Here is a 15,960-nt window from a genome sequence, read left to right as displayed (position 1 = left end):
TACAAGCTATACTGGGACCGCACTGTGCTTACAGACCAACCAGTGGCCCATAATAGACCCGATCTCATACTAGTTAATAAAATTACTAGGCAAACAACACTTATTGATGTGGCGATACCCAACACCAATAATTTACGTGTTAAATACAACGAAAAGATCGCCAAGTACAGAGATCTAGAAATACAAATCAGGAGACAATGGAGAATGGAAAGTACCCAGACTATACCTATTATTCTTTCTACCACTGGAGTCATCCCGAAGAGCCTCCTAGAAAACAAAAAAGCTGGGTCTAAATGAACATCTATATAAGATTATGCAGAAAGCTGTGTTACTTTCGACGTCCAGATGCGTACGAAAATTTTTGGGAGATACACCGACATACCAAGTCACCTAGGACTCGATAACATGGAAAGAGTCCCACCAGAGCTCAATCCTTTTGATACCGTATGTATCTGGGATGAGTGAATTTTCCCCTTAGAGGGTGTGTGAGCCGTATGGTTAAATCTGGATGATAATAATATAGCAATGGATCCCCTATCTCAGCTACTGAACTCAACTAACACAGGTTTTAGCATAAAAAATAACATTACTGTTGTGACAAAGCTTCATCATCTATTGTATATGGATGATTTAAAACTATTGGCTTCCACTCGAAGCCACCTGGATCAGATGCTGAAAACAGTAGAAAATTTCTCTAATCATATTAGTAAGAACTTTAGTCTTAACAAGTGCCGTGGTGTCTTAAATATAATTAAAGGAAAGGTTGAGCCCGGCAGATTCGATATGCAAAACGTGAACATCGAGGCCATGGGTGAAAATGATATGTATAAATACATCGGAATAAAGCAAGCGCAAAATATTGAACATAAGCAAATGAAAATTAAGATAACTACTGAGTTTATACGAAGGGTAAAACAGCTGCTTCGTTGACACCTTAACAGTAAAAAATTGTTTAAGACACTGAACACATACAAATGTTCCGCGCTTAGCTACTTATTTGGTATTGTTAAGTGGACAAAAACGGATACAGAAAATCTTCAGCGAAAAGTACGAACACACCTCACAAAGGCACAAAAACACTATACTCGAAGTGCAGTAGAAAGAACGACATTACCGCGGTATTTAGGAGGACGAGGACTTACGGATATAAGTGAGCAGCTAGAAAAACAAATTACTAATTTAAGAACTTATTTTCAGATGCAGGCTGAGACATCTACTCAGGACTACTCATCTACTAAGGACGAAAAAATGCGCACCTGGATGGGTAAACCTCTGCACGGGCGACATCCCAATGAGGTCAGTCAAAACCATGTCAAAAATATAGCGTCGAATTATTGGCTGACATCAGAAAAGATGTTTCCTGAAGCAGAAGGTTCATTACTCGCTATTCAGGATCAGGTTATACCAACCAAAAATTACCTGAAATATATCGTTAAAGACCCTGAGATCCAAAATGACAAATGCCGATATGGATGTCAAGCTCAAGAAACCATCCAACATCTTACCGGGGCTGCCAGATATTTACTGCAACTGAATATAAGGAACGGCACGACTCAGTAGAAAAGATCCTTCATCAAGAGATAGCCATCAAACTTATAATTCTCCAAACAAACCATCTGTTATATTATTAATACGTTCCTGAAAGTATACTTGAGAATGACAACTATAAGCTATACTGGGACCGCACTGTACTCACAGACCAAACAGTGGCACATAATAGACCAGATCTCATACTAGTTAATAAACTGAAGAGACAAACAACACTAATTGATGTGGCGTTACCCAGCAACAATAATCTTCGTGTTAAAGAGAACGAAAAGATTGACAAGTACGAGGATCTGGAAATTCAAATATGAAGACAATGGAGAATCCCAGAAGAACCCAGAAAATACCTATTATTCTCTCTACTACTGGAGTCATTCCGAAGAATCCCCTAGAAAATATAAAAAAGCTAGGTCTGAATGAACATCTCTATAAGACCATGCAGAAAGCTGTACTACTCTCAACGTCTAGATGAGTACGAAATATTTTTTTGAAATACTCCAGCGTACCAAGTCACCTAGGGTTCGATAACACGGAAGAGTCCCACTAGAGTTCAATCCTTTTGATGCCGTAGGTATCTGGGATGAGTGAATTTTTCCCGTAGAGGGAGTGTGAGCCGTATGGCTTAATCTGGATAATGATAATAATAATACAATAATGTGTAGATTTTTTTCATTACAGTTCCCTACCTTCCTATAAAAGTTGTGCAAAATAAATATCTAAAATAGAATAGTTATTGCCAAAGAACTTTATAGTATGCCAAGTATCACCATTACCATAAATAAACAAGAGAAAAAAACCTCTTTTCTTATAAAAATAAAAACGGTAGATAACAACTATCTAATAAAAATATTAAGTGGTGTCACCAAAATAATGACTCTCGTTTGATGAAGTCTTAATATAGTTATTACATTGAATTAAACATTTAAAATATCTGCTTGTGTCAATATGTACTTTTGTACAATGTATAATGCCGTCATAACGATAATACAAAAGTAAAAAAGAGAAGTAATAGAGCAGTCTGTTTACTAGTCGTATAACACAAATCGAAAATAGTGCTGTGACTAAATATTTTTAATTGGAAAATAATGGAAAAGAAGCCTGAAAAAGTACCTCCAGAGGGAGGATGGGGATATTTAATCACGCTAGCTGTCTTTATTGCTCACGTAAGAATTTATACAATTTTTTAAGTATTTACAATAAGTGCATAGAGTGGTACGAATAGAAAAGTTGACAATTCCATACGTGAAAAAGAACACTTTATGTATTTGTTGCATATAACATTTTTTCTACAGCCCTATGCAAATAAGCTAAATAGATATTTATACTATTTAAATTAACAACTTAAAAAATTACAACTTATCGGAAGGAATATCAAAAATTAAATGTAATTTTGCGATATAAATATGAAACACACAATTGCTTGGTGTTAATGATTAATTAATTTAAATTAATTAATATTAATTAATTTAAATTAAATAATTTAATTAATTAATTAAATTTAAATAAAAAAAATTAATTTAAATAAAAAAAAATCATGTTAATTAGTGATTGGTTCAAAGTTAACTTTTATTTTAAATTGTTATTATTTCGGATAATAAAATGGCTTTTTTTCTTGATTTTCCTTTGTTCTTGAAGATTGGATCAAAAAGATTTTGAAACTTTGAAACTATGACATTTTAAAGTTAAATATTAATTTAAATGGGATAAACCACAATTGATTATAATGAGGATTACTTTTTATATTTCTTTTAAGGTTTCAATTTCCAGTGCAAAAATCATTTTCAAAAAGTCCTTTTAATGTTGATAAAATTGGCACTTGGTGCTAATACTAATTTGATAGTTGACTCACATTCTTCGAATATATATTTTGGGTATTTATTTTTTATTTAGCGTATGGCTACATCACAGGTTCATATATATACATATATATATATATATAAATTACAAACAACAGTAAATACAAAAATATTATTCTACAAACAAACATCTAGATTATAAATATATTCGATTGACTCTTTTGTAGCAGCCAGGAAATCCGAAGGGTTGCCGTTATAGGATCTAATCGGGTATTCTTCTACCATGTGTTTTACTGTTTGCATTTCGGCGCCGCAGTCGCAATTTGGTGATTATATTTTTCCCCATCTAAAAAGTGAGTTGGAACATCTGCCACAATTCGTCCTTATTCTATTGAGTGTGGTCCAAATTCGTCTCGGTTGGTTGTGGTTGAAGCCCTCAGGTTTGCTTGTAATACATGGCATGTTCCAGTTAGCTGGTGCAGCGTTATTTTCCCCTTGTTCTCTCCACCGTTCAGTTACATTAAAGTTTTGATCTACTAGCCTTTTTGCTGTTTTTAGAGGCGGGTGTCTTGAACGGAGCCTATTTATGTCTCTGGCGGAAGTTCCGACATGGGAGCGGAGCTCAGAATCAGTATTGATTATTGATTATATTAGGACTGGTCGTATTATTGTTTTGTAGAGTTTTATTATTATATTTCTCGATATAATTGTGGAGTTAAGGAGGATATTGAACCCAAAATAGGATCTGTTAGCCGTGCAAATTCTGCGGTTGTATTATTTTCAGTGTTAAAGAGCGCTCCCAGGTATATAAATTCGTTCACTGCTTCGATAACGTCGTTTTCTGTAACAAGTGGTTGTAGAATTTCTGGTTGCGTGCTTATTTTCATATACTTCGTTTTATTGGTGTTTATTATTAAACCCATTTTTGTAGCTGATTCTTTTAATACTACATACTCCTTTCTTACAGCGTTTTCCGTTCACCCAACAATATTGATATCACCAGCATAGGCAAGGATTTGCACTGATTTATTACAGTTGTGATTTGTGTCATACGTATATTACTTTTTCCAGAACCAGATTGAACAGTATACAGGAGAGAGTGTCTCCCTGGCAGTTATTTGTTTTAATAGTTCAGACAGTTCCCCCTGAATTCGTACTCTACATTCAACTTTTTCAAGAGTTAGTTATGTTAAATTTACCAACTGATTTGGTATTCCTAGCTTTTTTATCGCTTTGAACATTTCTCTTCTATTCACAGAGTCGTAGGCTGTTTTGTAGTCTATAAATATGTGATAAGTATCTATGCCATATTTCAGTGTATTTTCTAAAATTTGTTTCAGGGCTGCAATCTGATCAATTGGCAATTTACCACCTCTAAAACCAGCCTGCTATTTTGCTACTATCCGTTCTGCATATGGTGCCATACGGTGACATAGTACTGTGGAAAATATTTTATACCCTGCATTTAGAAGCGTAATTCCTCTGTGGTTAGAGCATTTAAAGATATCTCCTTTTTTTGTCTATGGTTCAAAGTATTCCAATATTTCATTTATTGGGGAGGGATTTCTGTGTCTATATTTCTTTTATCTGCTGTAATGCCATTATGGTATCGTGACCACCTTCTTTTCTTCACCATCTATTCAATACATCTTTCCTGGTTGTTAATAAGTCACCATTTTGATGCATTTTCTTGTGGTTGCCTTGAATTCTTCTCTGTTGATGTTAACATTCTATATAATGTTTTAATTATTTCTCTCTGTTGAGGTTTTCTATATATTTAAGTTCATTATTAAAGTGGTTTCTTTTTTTTTCTATTGTGTATCCTCTTTCCTTCTCTTCTCTTTGTCTGGTAATTCTCTACAGTTGTTCTTGTTGGTTCGGTAAGTATCTTTCTGTAGGCTTCATTTGTTTCTTTTGTTGCATTCTGTTCCTAATTCATCTTTCGCTGCTGCTTCAATGTCTTCCTTTATTCCGGTCCAGTAGGAGTCTATATCAGTCTGGCCTTCTTCATTTACATTGTGATTCCTTAGCCTGTTGGTGATGTTTTCCGAGTACCGTTCTGCAATTGTCGCATATCTCAGCTTTTATCTTGTAAATATTATATTTAGCTAAATACATAGGTATCTTTTAATTCTATAAATCTTTTTTGCAGTTCACGACTGTGGTGCCGCTTGCATCGTTTGGTATTATTCACGGACAATTTTTAGCATCTCTAGGAGATGAAACGGCAGGAACTTCTATTTCTACATCTCTATTTATAGCTTTTACAAGTTGTTCAGGTAATAGTTAACATTTTATTTAATCACAATATAAGTACATATAAGGATAATAAATCTAATCAAAAATATTTAAAAAATAAAAAATAAATGACAATATTTCAATAGAATAAAATACAGGATTGAAGAAAAACAATATTAGAATAAAAGTTGTAGACGAATGTGGTGTTGGACTCCAGCTATATTTAAGACAAAAAATACATGACGGTCACAGCCGTCTTGTCCGATTAGAGTTATATAAATGGTCTTATTGGACGAGATGGTCATGATCGTCGTATTAAATGTTATGAAAATGCATTTATTGAACATAAACTACGAATAATAAATCAATTAAATACGGTATTTCAGTAATATCATGAATTCAAACATAACCCATACTATAAGAAATTGTAAAAAACAAAATAAAAAACTTATTTGCTAGTCTAAGTCCTGATGCCACTTTTGAAAACATAATCCAGGACATAATGGTGGATTTTCATTACAATCCTTACATCGCCAAGACGATCCTTTTCGAATTTTATTTTTAGAACATTGACGACATCGCAAATAATAATTCTTGAGATTATATCCTTCAGGTACAGGAATCATTTCTTGATAATGAGGAATCACTTTTACATAACTCCTGCCCTCAGTCTTGTCAAGAGGTACATTAATAAAACTTTTCAGAAGAAAATTTCTAAAATCTAAGCTACTCATATATCGTTCTTGGCGGTTTTCTTTTCCCTTTTGATAAATAAAGTAGGCATTGGCAATTGTTACGTTCAACAAATGAAACAACACTTTTTTGTACCAGCGAATGGTCCTTCGTGGACATGAGTAATATGAAATTAGTTGATCAGTTCTATCAACACGTTATTGTGATTATATTCAATTATATCTTTTGGTTTTACTTTGAGCTGGTTAAATCTGTTATTTGTTTCTATCATTGTTGGATGGTAACGAGTGGATATACTACAGACATCTCTCTTATCCTTCTATTTTAATACATAAACACCGTCTTGTCTTCTCCATATATACTGTCCTTTTCTTAGGTTCGCGCCAGTTACAATTTTTGAATTGTCTCGTCTGTTATAACGTAAGGTTCCTGTGCAATGTGTTCGTCTCGCTAATAATTTTTTGCATAAGCCTACACTGTTATAAAAATTATCCGTGAATATGTGGTGTCCTTCATTTACATATGGAGTAATCATTCGAAGAACTAAATTATGGAGTTGTGGAGAAGTAGGGTCACGACCACGATCACATGCTGTCAAATTTTTATCTCTGTGAATTTCGATATTTAGGACAAAGCCATCCGGTGTACACAATTCACAGAATTTAATTCCATATTTGGCCCTCTTGCTGTTCATATATTGTCGAAAAACTAATCTACCTTTGAATAGTAATAACGTCTCGTCTAAACATAAATTTTCTTCATGAGAGAACGCCCTCTGAAAATGTGTAAGTAGGCCATTTAGTAACTGTTCCACTTTATGATGCCTAACGTTTCTATTTTCTATCTTGCAAGTTAAACATCTTTAAATCTGCTACAATATCGTCGCCCACTCATTGTTGCAGAAAATATAGGATGATAGTATAATGGATCATACGTAAAAAGTTTTCTTATAGATGGCATTTTTATTTGTCCTTGCAACATACATAGACCCAAAATTTTTTTAGCTCCGTTAGGTTCACGTTTTTCCACACACATTTTCTACTATATTTTCTGTGAGGTCTGGATTCTCTTTTAAGTTTGTTGCCATATCTATCGGTGGATTCTAATATCATATTCATGATTTCCTCGGTAAAAAGTATTTAAAAAAACTGAACATTTTGTGGTAAATCAAGTTTAACACCCGCTAAATCTCTATCGAAATTAAATTCGGGAATTGGTATCACATTTTCAACTCAATTTTCCACATCATTTCCATCATGAAATTCCTCATCTAAATTTTCAATTTCTTCAGAGCTACTGGAATTTTGTATTGTTGGTACCATTATCATCAGCACTATCTAAAATATAAATAGACTTTAGACACAAATTCAGTATTCAATGAAATACTAAATGTTTTTTCATAAAACCAACTCTACCTTAGTCATTGTACCGCGACAGGTAGTGAAATCTGAGGTCTGATTGTGATAAAATAAAATAATAATTCAGAAAATGCATGCATAACTTTGATTCAAAATGATACCTGTTTTTACATGCTCATTTGAGAAGTGATATTCCTGTTGTACCAATTATACATATATGTACATAGAATTTTGTTATTTCCTATTGCTATATAGGTACACATGTAAATATTTTATATTTACCACTACTCTCATCTGTGTTGGTATTGGGAATATGGGAATATAATCATCTGAACCGTCGCTATTTCCAAACAGATTTGCATTTTGTTCCTTATTATCTTTCTCACCTAAATTACATTTATATTCTTATAGGACACCGCATTCTCATAGATAGGAAAATACTTACATTCATCGTCGGTCGGGACCGTCTAGACTCTGGGAGTGATTCAAATAGCGACTGCTATGACCGTCTTGTCCCAGAATACCAATAATAAACCGACGGCCAGGACCGTCTTATCCGTGAAAGGGAATATCACACTTAAACTGAACTAAATTCAAATCGAATAGATGTAAAATGAGTTTAATTTGAAATTCTAAGATTTCTTTGTATATTTATGTTACAAAAAGAACTACTTTATTGAATATATCACTTATGCTTCCTCATATATAGTATTTGTAATTTGTTGTAAAGTTGACTTTTTTTAATATCTTTTTTTTTATTTTAGGTTTATTTGGTGGTATATTGTTTAACAAATATAGTTATCGTACTGTTGGATTACTCGGAGCTGTCTGCCATTTAACTGGATCAATATTATTATTATTTGCTGATACTTTATTTCAATTTATAATTTGCATATCTGTTATACAGGGTAAGTCTAATTAGTTACTATTTTTAAATTGAATATACACTGCGTTCGTTTGAAAGGGACACACCCTCAATATTTCAGAATTGCGACATAAAAAGACATGCCTGTTTTAGGTTTACTTTTATTTTGGATAATAACAACTGTGATGACGCCATCATGACGTCGTAATGTCGTAATCCGCTTTTGATATGCAAGGTGTTAAAAGTCAAGTAATTAATTTGACGCTTCCAAAAATTATATTTAATTTTTAACAGCAGAAACAAAAGTATTGGTTATTTAAATAAATAAACAGTTTAAATAAGATGCTCAAATTGAGATCGCTTCACCTTCTGGTAATAAACTACAAGCTTCAAGCATACAAATAATTTTTAATATTACACATTTTATTTTTAATTTTTGATTTATGTTTATAAAATTTGATTATAATAATAAAAAAATCTGGAAAAATATAAAATCTATAGTTTTCCTCTAAATATCTACAAATCGAAACATGCTAGGTATATAAAACCTAATACCAAAAGAAAGGTTGTAATATTTTCTACAAAATACAATAGTAATATAAAGAATGTTCCATTAAAAAAAAAATTGAAAATTTTTTATTTGAAAATAGTGATCACACTGTATAGTGTATACCTCAATTTCAAAGATATTAAATTATTTAAAGCATATAAAACCTTATACAAACTCTATATATTTTTAAAAAATATATTTAAAAATGGTTTAATATACAGGGTGCACCATTAAAAAAACACAACTTTTTTTCATTCCGTTGTTCTAACTGACCCTGTATCTTCTTCTTAGGGTGCCTGTCCGTTCTGAACGTTGGCAATCATTCTGGCTATGATGACTTTGTTGGTTGCTATACGGAATAGCTGTGTTGACGTCTTTGTGAATGGCCCTGTATAATCTAAAATAATTATAAATTATAGACGTCTTCATCAGTTTTGTTTGAAACATTTTTTTATATACTTCATAGTTTAGCTTTACTAAACTTTAAACTTTGCTAAACTTTATAAGGAAAATAAAACAAAATACACATAGTAGTGTAATTTATATTAAAAAGTATAAAAAATATTATTACAACTAAAAAGAAAAAAACGAAAAGTGTGATCATTTATCTTCATCTTCTTCACGTATATTGTTAGTGCAGTAATTGAGGCATTATTGCTCCGAATTTTTTTACTGTGAACTGAATTGCATACAATTTTGGAATTAGGTTCATCTTAGCATTAACTTCAAAAGTGAAAATGATTTGAACCCCGCAACCACCCTGGGGATGGTTGCCACCCCTTCTCGAGGGTGATTTTTTTTAAATAACCTCGGATATCGATAGAAGGCATAATTTTAAGCAAAAAATTATTAATAAGGTTTTTCAAAAAACCAATAATTTTCAAGTTATTGGCAATTGAAAATTCGCAATTTTTTCACATTTTTCATCGGTTTTTTGCAAATATCTCCAAAAATATACATTTTATCGAAAATTTTATAAAAACAAAATTGTAGCAGGTAAAAAAATGAACAATTTGGTTTTTTATAAAGTATTTTAAGTGCAATATTAAGCTAGATATTAAAGATCAAAGCCGTTTTTTATTTTGTCTGAAATTTAATCGATGTGACCAATGTCATCTAGCGGCGAGCAGATGCATTTTAGGCATTCTAATAAAAAAGGGTTTTGTAGTGCTTGAAATAAGCTTTAAAATGAGCACTATTAAAAGTCTTTTGCACGTAAAATAACTGAGCTGTATTACAAATAAGAGGAGCATCTAATGTTTTTTCTTTTAAATCAATGGGTGTCATAAGTGCCATTTCCACCAAAATTAAAATTAATCGTATTCCGCCTAGAATTAACTTTATTATGAAGAGTTTGATATATTTTATCAGTTTGGCTGCTACAGGGCACATATTTTTCTAAAAAGTCACGATGAAAAAAAAAAAAATTTCAAATTTGAAAAAAAAAAACCACCTTTTTTCCATAATATCTCAAAAACGACGACAGATACATATAAAAGTCTAGAGATAAAAAATTTAGGTATTTTTCTGACAAATAATTTGTTTTTTGTTTTTTCTGTCAAACAAAAGTTGACGGAGATATGATTGTTTAAAGAGCGCGTGGCAGCGCAATCACAGCCTCTCTTAAGCCCTTTAACCATTCACCGTTTTAGAAAAAGGTTTTTTACTATATATTGCAATAAAGGATGTTGTAGCTCTCTTAATTACCTTTACAATGGTTTTTTATAAATTGTGATAGCATGAAAATTGAAGGAGTTATGGTCCAAAAACTTACCATATTTTTTTCTACTTAGTAACTGAAAATTTCTGAGTGTGAATATTTGGAGCAATGTGAAAGTACGCAGTATAATAGAGACTCAAAACTATTTTTTGAGTTATTTATGACAAACCGCTTAAAACATGCATTTTTTTTCACGAAAAGTCAAAATCTTTGATCTTCAATAACTCAAAAAGTGTTGATTTATTTTAATAACTTTATCAGACAGATTTTGTTAAAATTTGGTCCCTCTATCGATTCCTGGGTTTATTTTTAATAAAATAATTTCCACCCCCGAGAAGGGGTGGCATCCACCCTCAGGGTAAAAGTGCAGGTTGACACCATGTCACTTTTGTTTCCTAAGGTATCCTCTAACTACTCACCAATTTTCAAGAAAATCGATGGAGGTTCAACGAAATCGGAGTGAAAACCTTCAGTGACTGTACTATCATGGACTTATGGTGTTTTTCTAATACATCGACCAATCATATTGCTGTAGATAGGTTACGAATGCACCGACTGAAGGCGTTTCTTTACAAAAATGTGTATTTACAGTTTAAAAGTACGTTTTAGTGAAAAAACGATTTTGGTAAATTTATGATTTAAAGAGGTTCTCAAATAAGTGATTCAATTATTATATGTGATTCGCCCCCTGTTGTTCTGATTTATATTTGAGCAAACTAATTAAAATAAAAGTAAGCAGAACAAAAAAAGAACGATATATTATTTTTGTATCCTTTTTAGGTATGGCCGGTGGTTTTCTACTGCCTTCAGCGTTTTCGTCACTGAACGAATATTTCCATAAAAAATTAAGTTTACAGACAGCGATAGCCCAGATACTAATAACCGTAGCCACTGTTGTAAATCCTCTCGCAATGGAATATTGTGTTCAGTCATACGGATATAAAACGACAAAAATCGTATTGATTGGGTACAGTTGTTTGAATTTTTTTGGCATGTGGTCGCTTCATCCTGTAGAATGGCATACGACAGCTAAAAAAGGTGAGTAATTCATAAAATCCTTATAGCTTATTTTTTACTCCGGTTATGTTAATTACTAAAATCAACTATGGTTTAATAATTATTTAACCCACAAGTGTATTAATAAGGGCGATTAATAATTGAGATATCCGTGAGCGGAGCGAGCGCGTTAATTTTCGAGATTGTTAATCGTCATTTTAATTCACGAGTTCGTTACAAAACTTTTCCGTCGACCGTACTTTTCAGAAATAAAGATATCTTAGTTTAAATTTTTATTTACTTAACGATAAATAACAATTTTTTCAGCTTTCATTAACTTAATTCAAAGTTTAATTTTCCTTAGTGGTAGTTTTATTATTGTAAACATTAATATTCGAAATAGTACAATTACTGAAATTAAATTAAGGTATTGATAAATGATTATCTGCTGTATAGCATTTTGACAAATTTATACTTAAGTCTTCTTGGACCTCTGTAAATTCTGTGATAGAAGAAGAAGCGGTGGTGCTAAAGGAAGTACTTTGACAAGGTTTAGTGGTATTTTATCCCAAGAGTTTTTCAGCCGTCTCAAGTTTATTCTGCATAGAAATATCTATATAACCTTCTGCTACAGTAGTCGATTTCCAGCCACCTAGTCTTTTAATAGCTGAAAAGTCTGCACCACTGTCACACAGTATTGAGGCAGAGGAACGTCTAAAACAATGCCCAGTCTAGAGATGCGGGTGCTCTAATTTTAAGAATTTAGCAATAACGGAAGGAATTTTGGAAAACGTATTTACGCCAACTGGTTGTGTGGAACATTTGTTATTTTTATAAAAAATGAAAAATCGTTTATGTGGTGTGTGCCGGTCTTAAAGAAATATAGTTTTTGATTGCACTGAGTTATCTCCTATGGTAAATATTCTATTTGTGTGCGTTTTTGATACTTTTATTGTGACAAGAAACTTTGACCCCAAGTCTTGAACGTTATTTGTTTCTAATTTCAATAGTTCGTCCTTTCTTAACGCACCAGCCACTCCAAAAATCAATGCAACCTACAAAATGAAATGTTATGAAATACGAGTATAAAATATATAAACTTAATTTACTGGTTTACCTTTATCATTAGAAACACGTCGTTAGGAGCATCAGATATGGATTTCTGAACTTGTTCTTTTTCAAGTGTTTTTGATTTCGTTGGTACATAACCTGTTCTTTTTTTCTTGATAAACATAATTAACTTATTATATTTAGATATATCAATGTTTGATTTTAAACTTAAGGTTCATTTTAGCATCGAATATTTGGGCAACAAACTTGCTATTAGTCCTTTTTCGACAATGTTTGAAAAATATGTCAACAATACAATAAAATCTGAATATCGTATTATTATTCTCTCGTCACACCATGCAATAAATTCAGCGTATGTTTTTTCGCACAACACTGCTTTTTTCAGGCAGTAAACTTAAAGATATTTCATTTGCAGTTTCTGCCACTTCTGATGGAGTTAAATTAAACTATTCGTCAATATTCATCTTTTGATTTTTCAAATACACAGAATTTTAAACAATAAAGTAAATAATGACATACAATGACAGACAGTACTAACAGCGGCTACTTCATTTTAAATTTTTTAGTGGGAATATAAATAGATATATGTTTGGTTGCCTACACCACAGGTCACTGCCAATCACAGAGCGTTTAATTAATTTATGCAAGCAATGTATGTTGTGTTGCCTATAATGAAATCGTTCATTAATAGAAAATCATTCATTAATAGGGATCATTAATCAATGATTTTGAGGGTGTTAAAATTGATCATAAATGGGCGGTCGACGAAAAAGATATTTTAAATGGTATTGGAAAAAGGGATAATTTATCAGTGAAAAAAGATGGCGGCGTGTGATACAACCATGTTAACGACTGAGTTAAATAAATTAAAGAAAAATGAACTAATCGACATAATTGTGACGTTAAAAGTGCCAGTGAATGTTGCAAATCCACAAGTGATTGCCTATATAAATAAAATTGGTGAATTTATAAACAGCAAGAGCGACAATAAATCTTATGATTTGGTAGATAACATAACCTGTTCTCACTGTGACACATTATCAGACAGGACTATTACCATTAAAAAGGAACTTGACGCTGTAAGTAAACTTACATATCATCTAGAAAAAAGGTGCCAAAAACAAGAGGATTTAATTTTTCTCCTAAAACAATTAAAAGAGAACTCAGATTTACCAAAGATACATATAACGCCATCTACTAGTACTATTACGAACTCCAAAACACATTATACGACCAATTTAAATATTGCCGAAAAAAAGAAAGAAGAACACAAACAAAACTTTATGGGCAGAGCAGTAAAAAGTGAACTGGTAATTACTCAGAAAAAGCCTGACGTAAATAAACAAGGGAATTCCCAAACAATAACAAAAACAGATGTTTCGAAAGGACTGCTTTTTGAACAAAACAGATTAAAAATGGATCAGTTCATTAATTTAGTACAAGACGAAAAACCGACTAACGATGAAATACATATAAATGAGGCGGAAAATGATCAAGAATGGAAAACTATTAGGCCTAGGCGACATCAGTTTAATGGACGAAGAAAAATTATAGTAGGTAGCAATAGAGATAGCGATGAGGTTAAGGGTGTACCAAAAATTTCAACTCTACATGTTACAAGAATTAATAAAGAAACTACAACTGACTCTCTAACCGAGTTAATTAAAGTGAATTTTCCTGAAGCAACATGTGAAATGATTCAATCAAAACATCCAACAATTTACTCATCGTTCAAAGTAAATATATGTTCAGGGAACTTCAACAAGGCCATGAATCCCGAAGTTTGGCCTCACGGAGCTGTTGTAAGTCGTTTTTTTTACCGCAAGAAAAAACAGACAGAGGAAGCTTAGTTTTTGATCCAGATATTATATTATTAAATATCCCAAGTGTTAGTCAGAAAACTGGTTTCAAATTGAATAAGTTAGAAGTATTCAATTCTCCAAATTTTGACACAGTTGGTAAAAATTCTTCAACTTTTAATCAAAAAAGTTTTGGCTTAGTTCATCAAAATATACAATGTATATCAACAAGCATTGAAAAACTAGAGTTCTTCCTGCAGTGCGAAGGTCTACATAATATATGTTTTTGTTTAACTGAGCACTGGCAATCTAAAGAACAACTAGAACTACACCATATAAATGGATTTTCTCTGGCTTCTTCTTACTGCCGTGACCAGGGGGAACATGGAGGGTCTTCAATCCATGTGAAAGAGGGTGTGGTTTGGAAGGAACGTTCTGATATATGTTCTGAATCTGAGAAATATAATTTTGAAGTGAGTGCTGTTGAAATAGACTATTGCCTTTTTAATTGTGTTGTGTTGTGTATTTATCTACCTGGACGTGGCTCTATTGATGTTTTTATGTCAAAACTGGATCTAATACTTGATGTCCTAGTCTCCGAAGGTAAGGCTATAATATTAACAGGTGATTTTAATATAGATTTCAAATCAAATACACTAAGTAAGCAGAACTTGGTAAATGTTTTAGATTCTTATGGCTTAACCGTAACTGTAAATGATTATACAAGAGTTACTGCAACTAGTAAAACTCAAATTGATTATATTGCTACAAACATAAATCACCCACAAAAAACAATGGTTGTGGAAGGTTTTATCTCTGATCATCGTGCGCAATTGTTCCAATGTAGCATTAGCACAGACAATGATGCCTATATATTCATCCGTTCATATAGTAAAAGGAACATAAATCGTTTTGTTCAAACCCTTGAGTCAACAAATTGGTCAGAAGTATTTAATACAATTTCTGCTGAGGATAAATCATTAGCTTTTTTAAATACTATTCAAAATTACTTTCGGTCCCATTTTCCACTACTTAAATGTAAACCTAAAAATGTACACGTTCGAATTGGTTTACGCAGGAACTGTACAATTTAAGGGATCAGCTAAAACTTTTAGAAACGACCTGTCAGAAAAATAGTAATCTTAGGCCAGTCCTTCATTTGGCAAAGGCAGAATATTCAATTAAATTAAAAGCAGCTAAAAGTAGTCACTTCATGAGACAGTTAAACGAATCATCAAATAAAATGAAATGTATTTGGCATTTAGTAAACTTAACAGTCGGGAAACAAAATAACTCAAAAGTACCTAGTGATGATAACAGTAATTTAGC

General features: G+C 32.2%; 1 protein-coding gene across 2 annotated transcripts in view; it reads left to right on the top strand.

Moving 5' to 3' along the window:
* Window positions 1–2,429: 2,429 nt before the first annotated feature.
* Window positions 2,430–15,960, top strand: part of LOC140434211 (monocarboxylate transporter 1-like) — a 42,523-nt gene continuing 28,992 nt past the window's right edge. The window contains exons 1-4 of one of the 2 annotated variants that reach the window (XM_072522301.1): window positions 2,430–2,708; window positions 5,494–5,620; window positions 8,395–8,538; window positions 11,546–11,803. In XM_072522301.1, the coding sequence (XP_072378402.1) occupies window positions 2,631–2,708; window positions 5,494–5,620; window positions 8,395–8,538; window positions 11,546–11,803 (607 nt within the window). In that variant the 5' untranslated portion in view covers window positions 2,430–2,630. The remainder of the gene's footprint in view (window positions 2,709–5,493; window positions 5,621–8,394; window positions 8,539–11,545; window positions 11,804–15,960) is intronic. The other variant, XM_072522302.1, reaches the window with a different exon arrangement.

This window comes from Diabrotica undecimpunctata, chromosome 2 (assembly GCF_040954645.1).
Source record: "Diabrotica undecimpunctata isolate CICGRU chromosome 2, icDiaUnde3, whole genome shotgun sequence".
Taxonomy (NCBI): Eukaryota; Metazoa; Arthropoda; class Insecta; order Coleoptera; family Chrysomelidae; genus Diabrotica; species Diabrotica undecimpunctata.
This window is presented reverse-complemented; position numbering and strand designations above follow the sequence as displayed.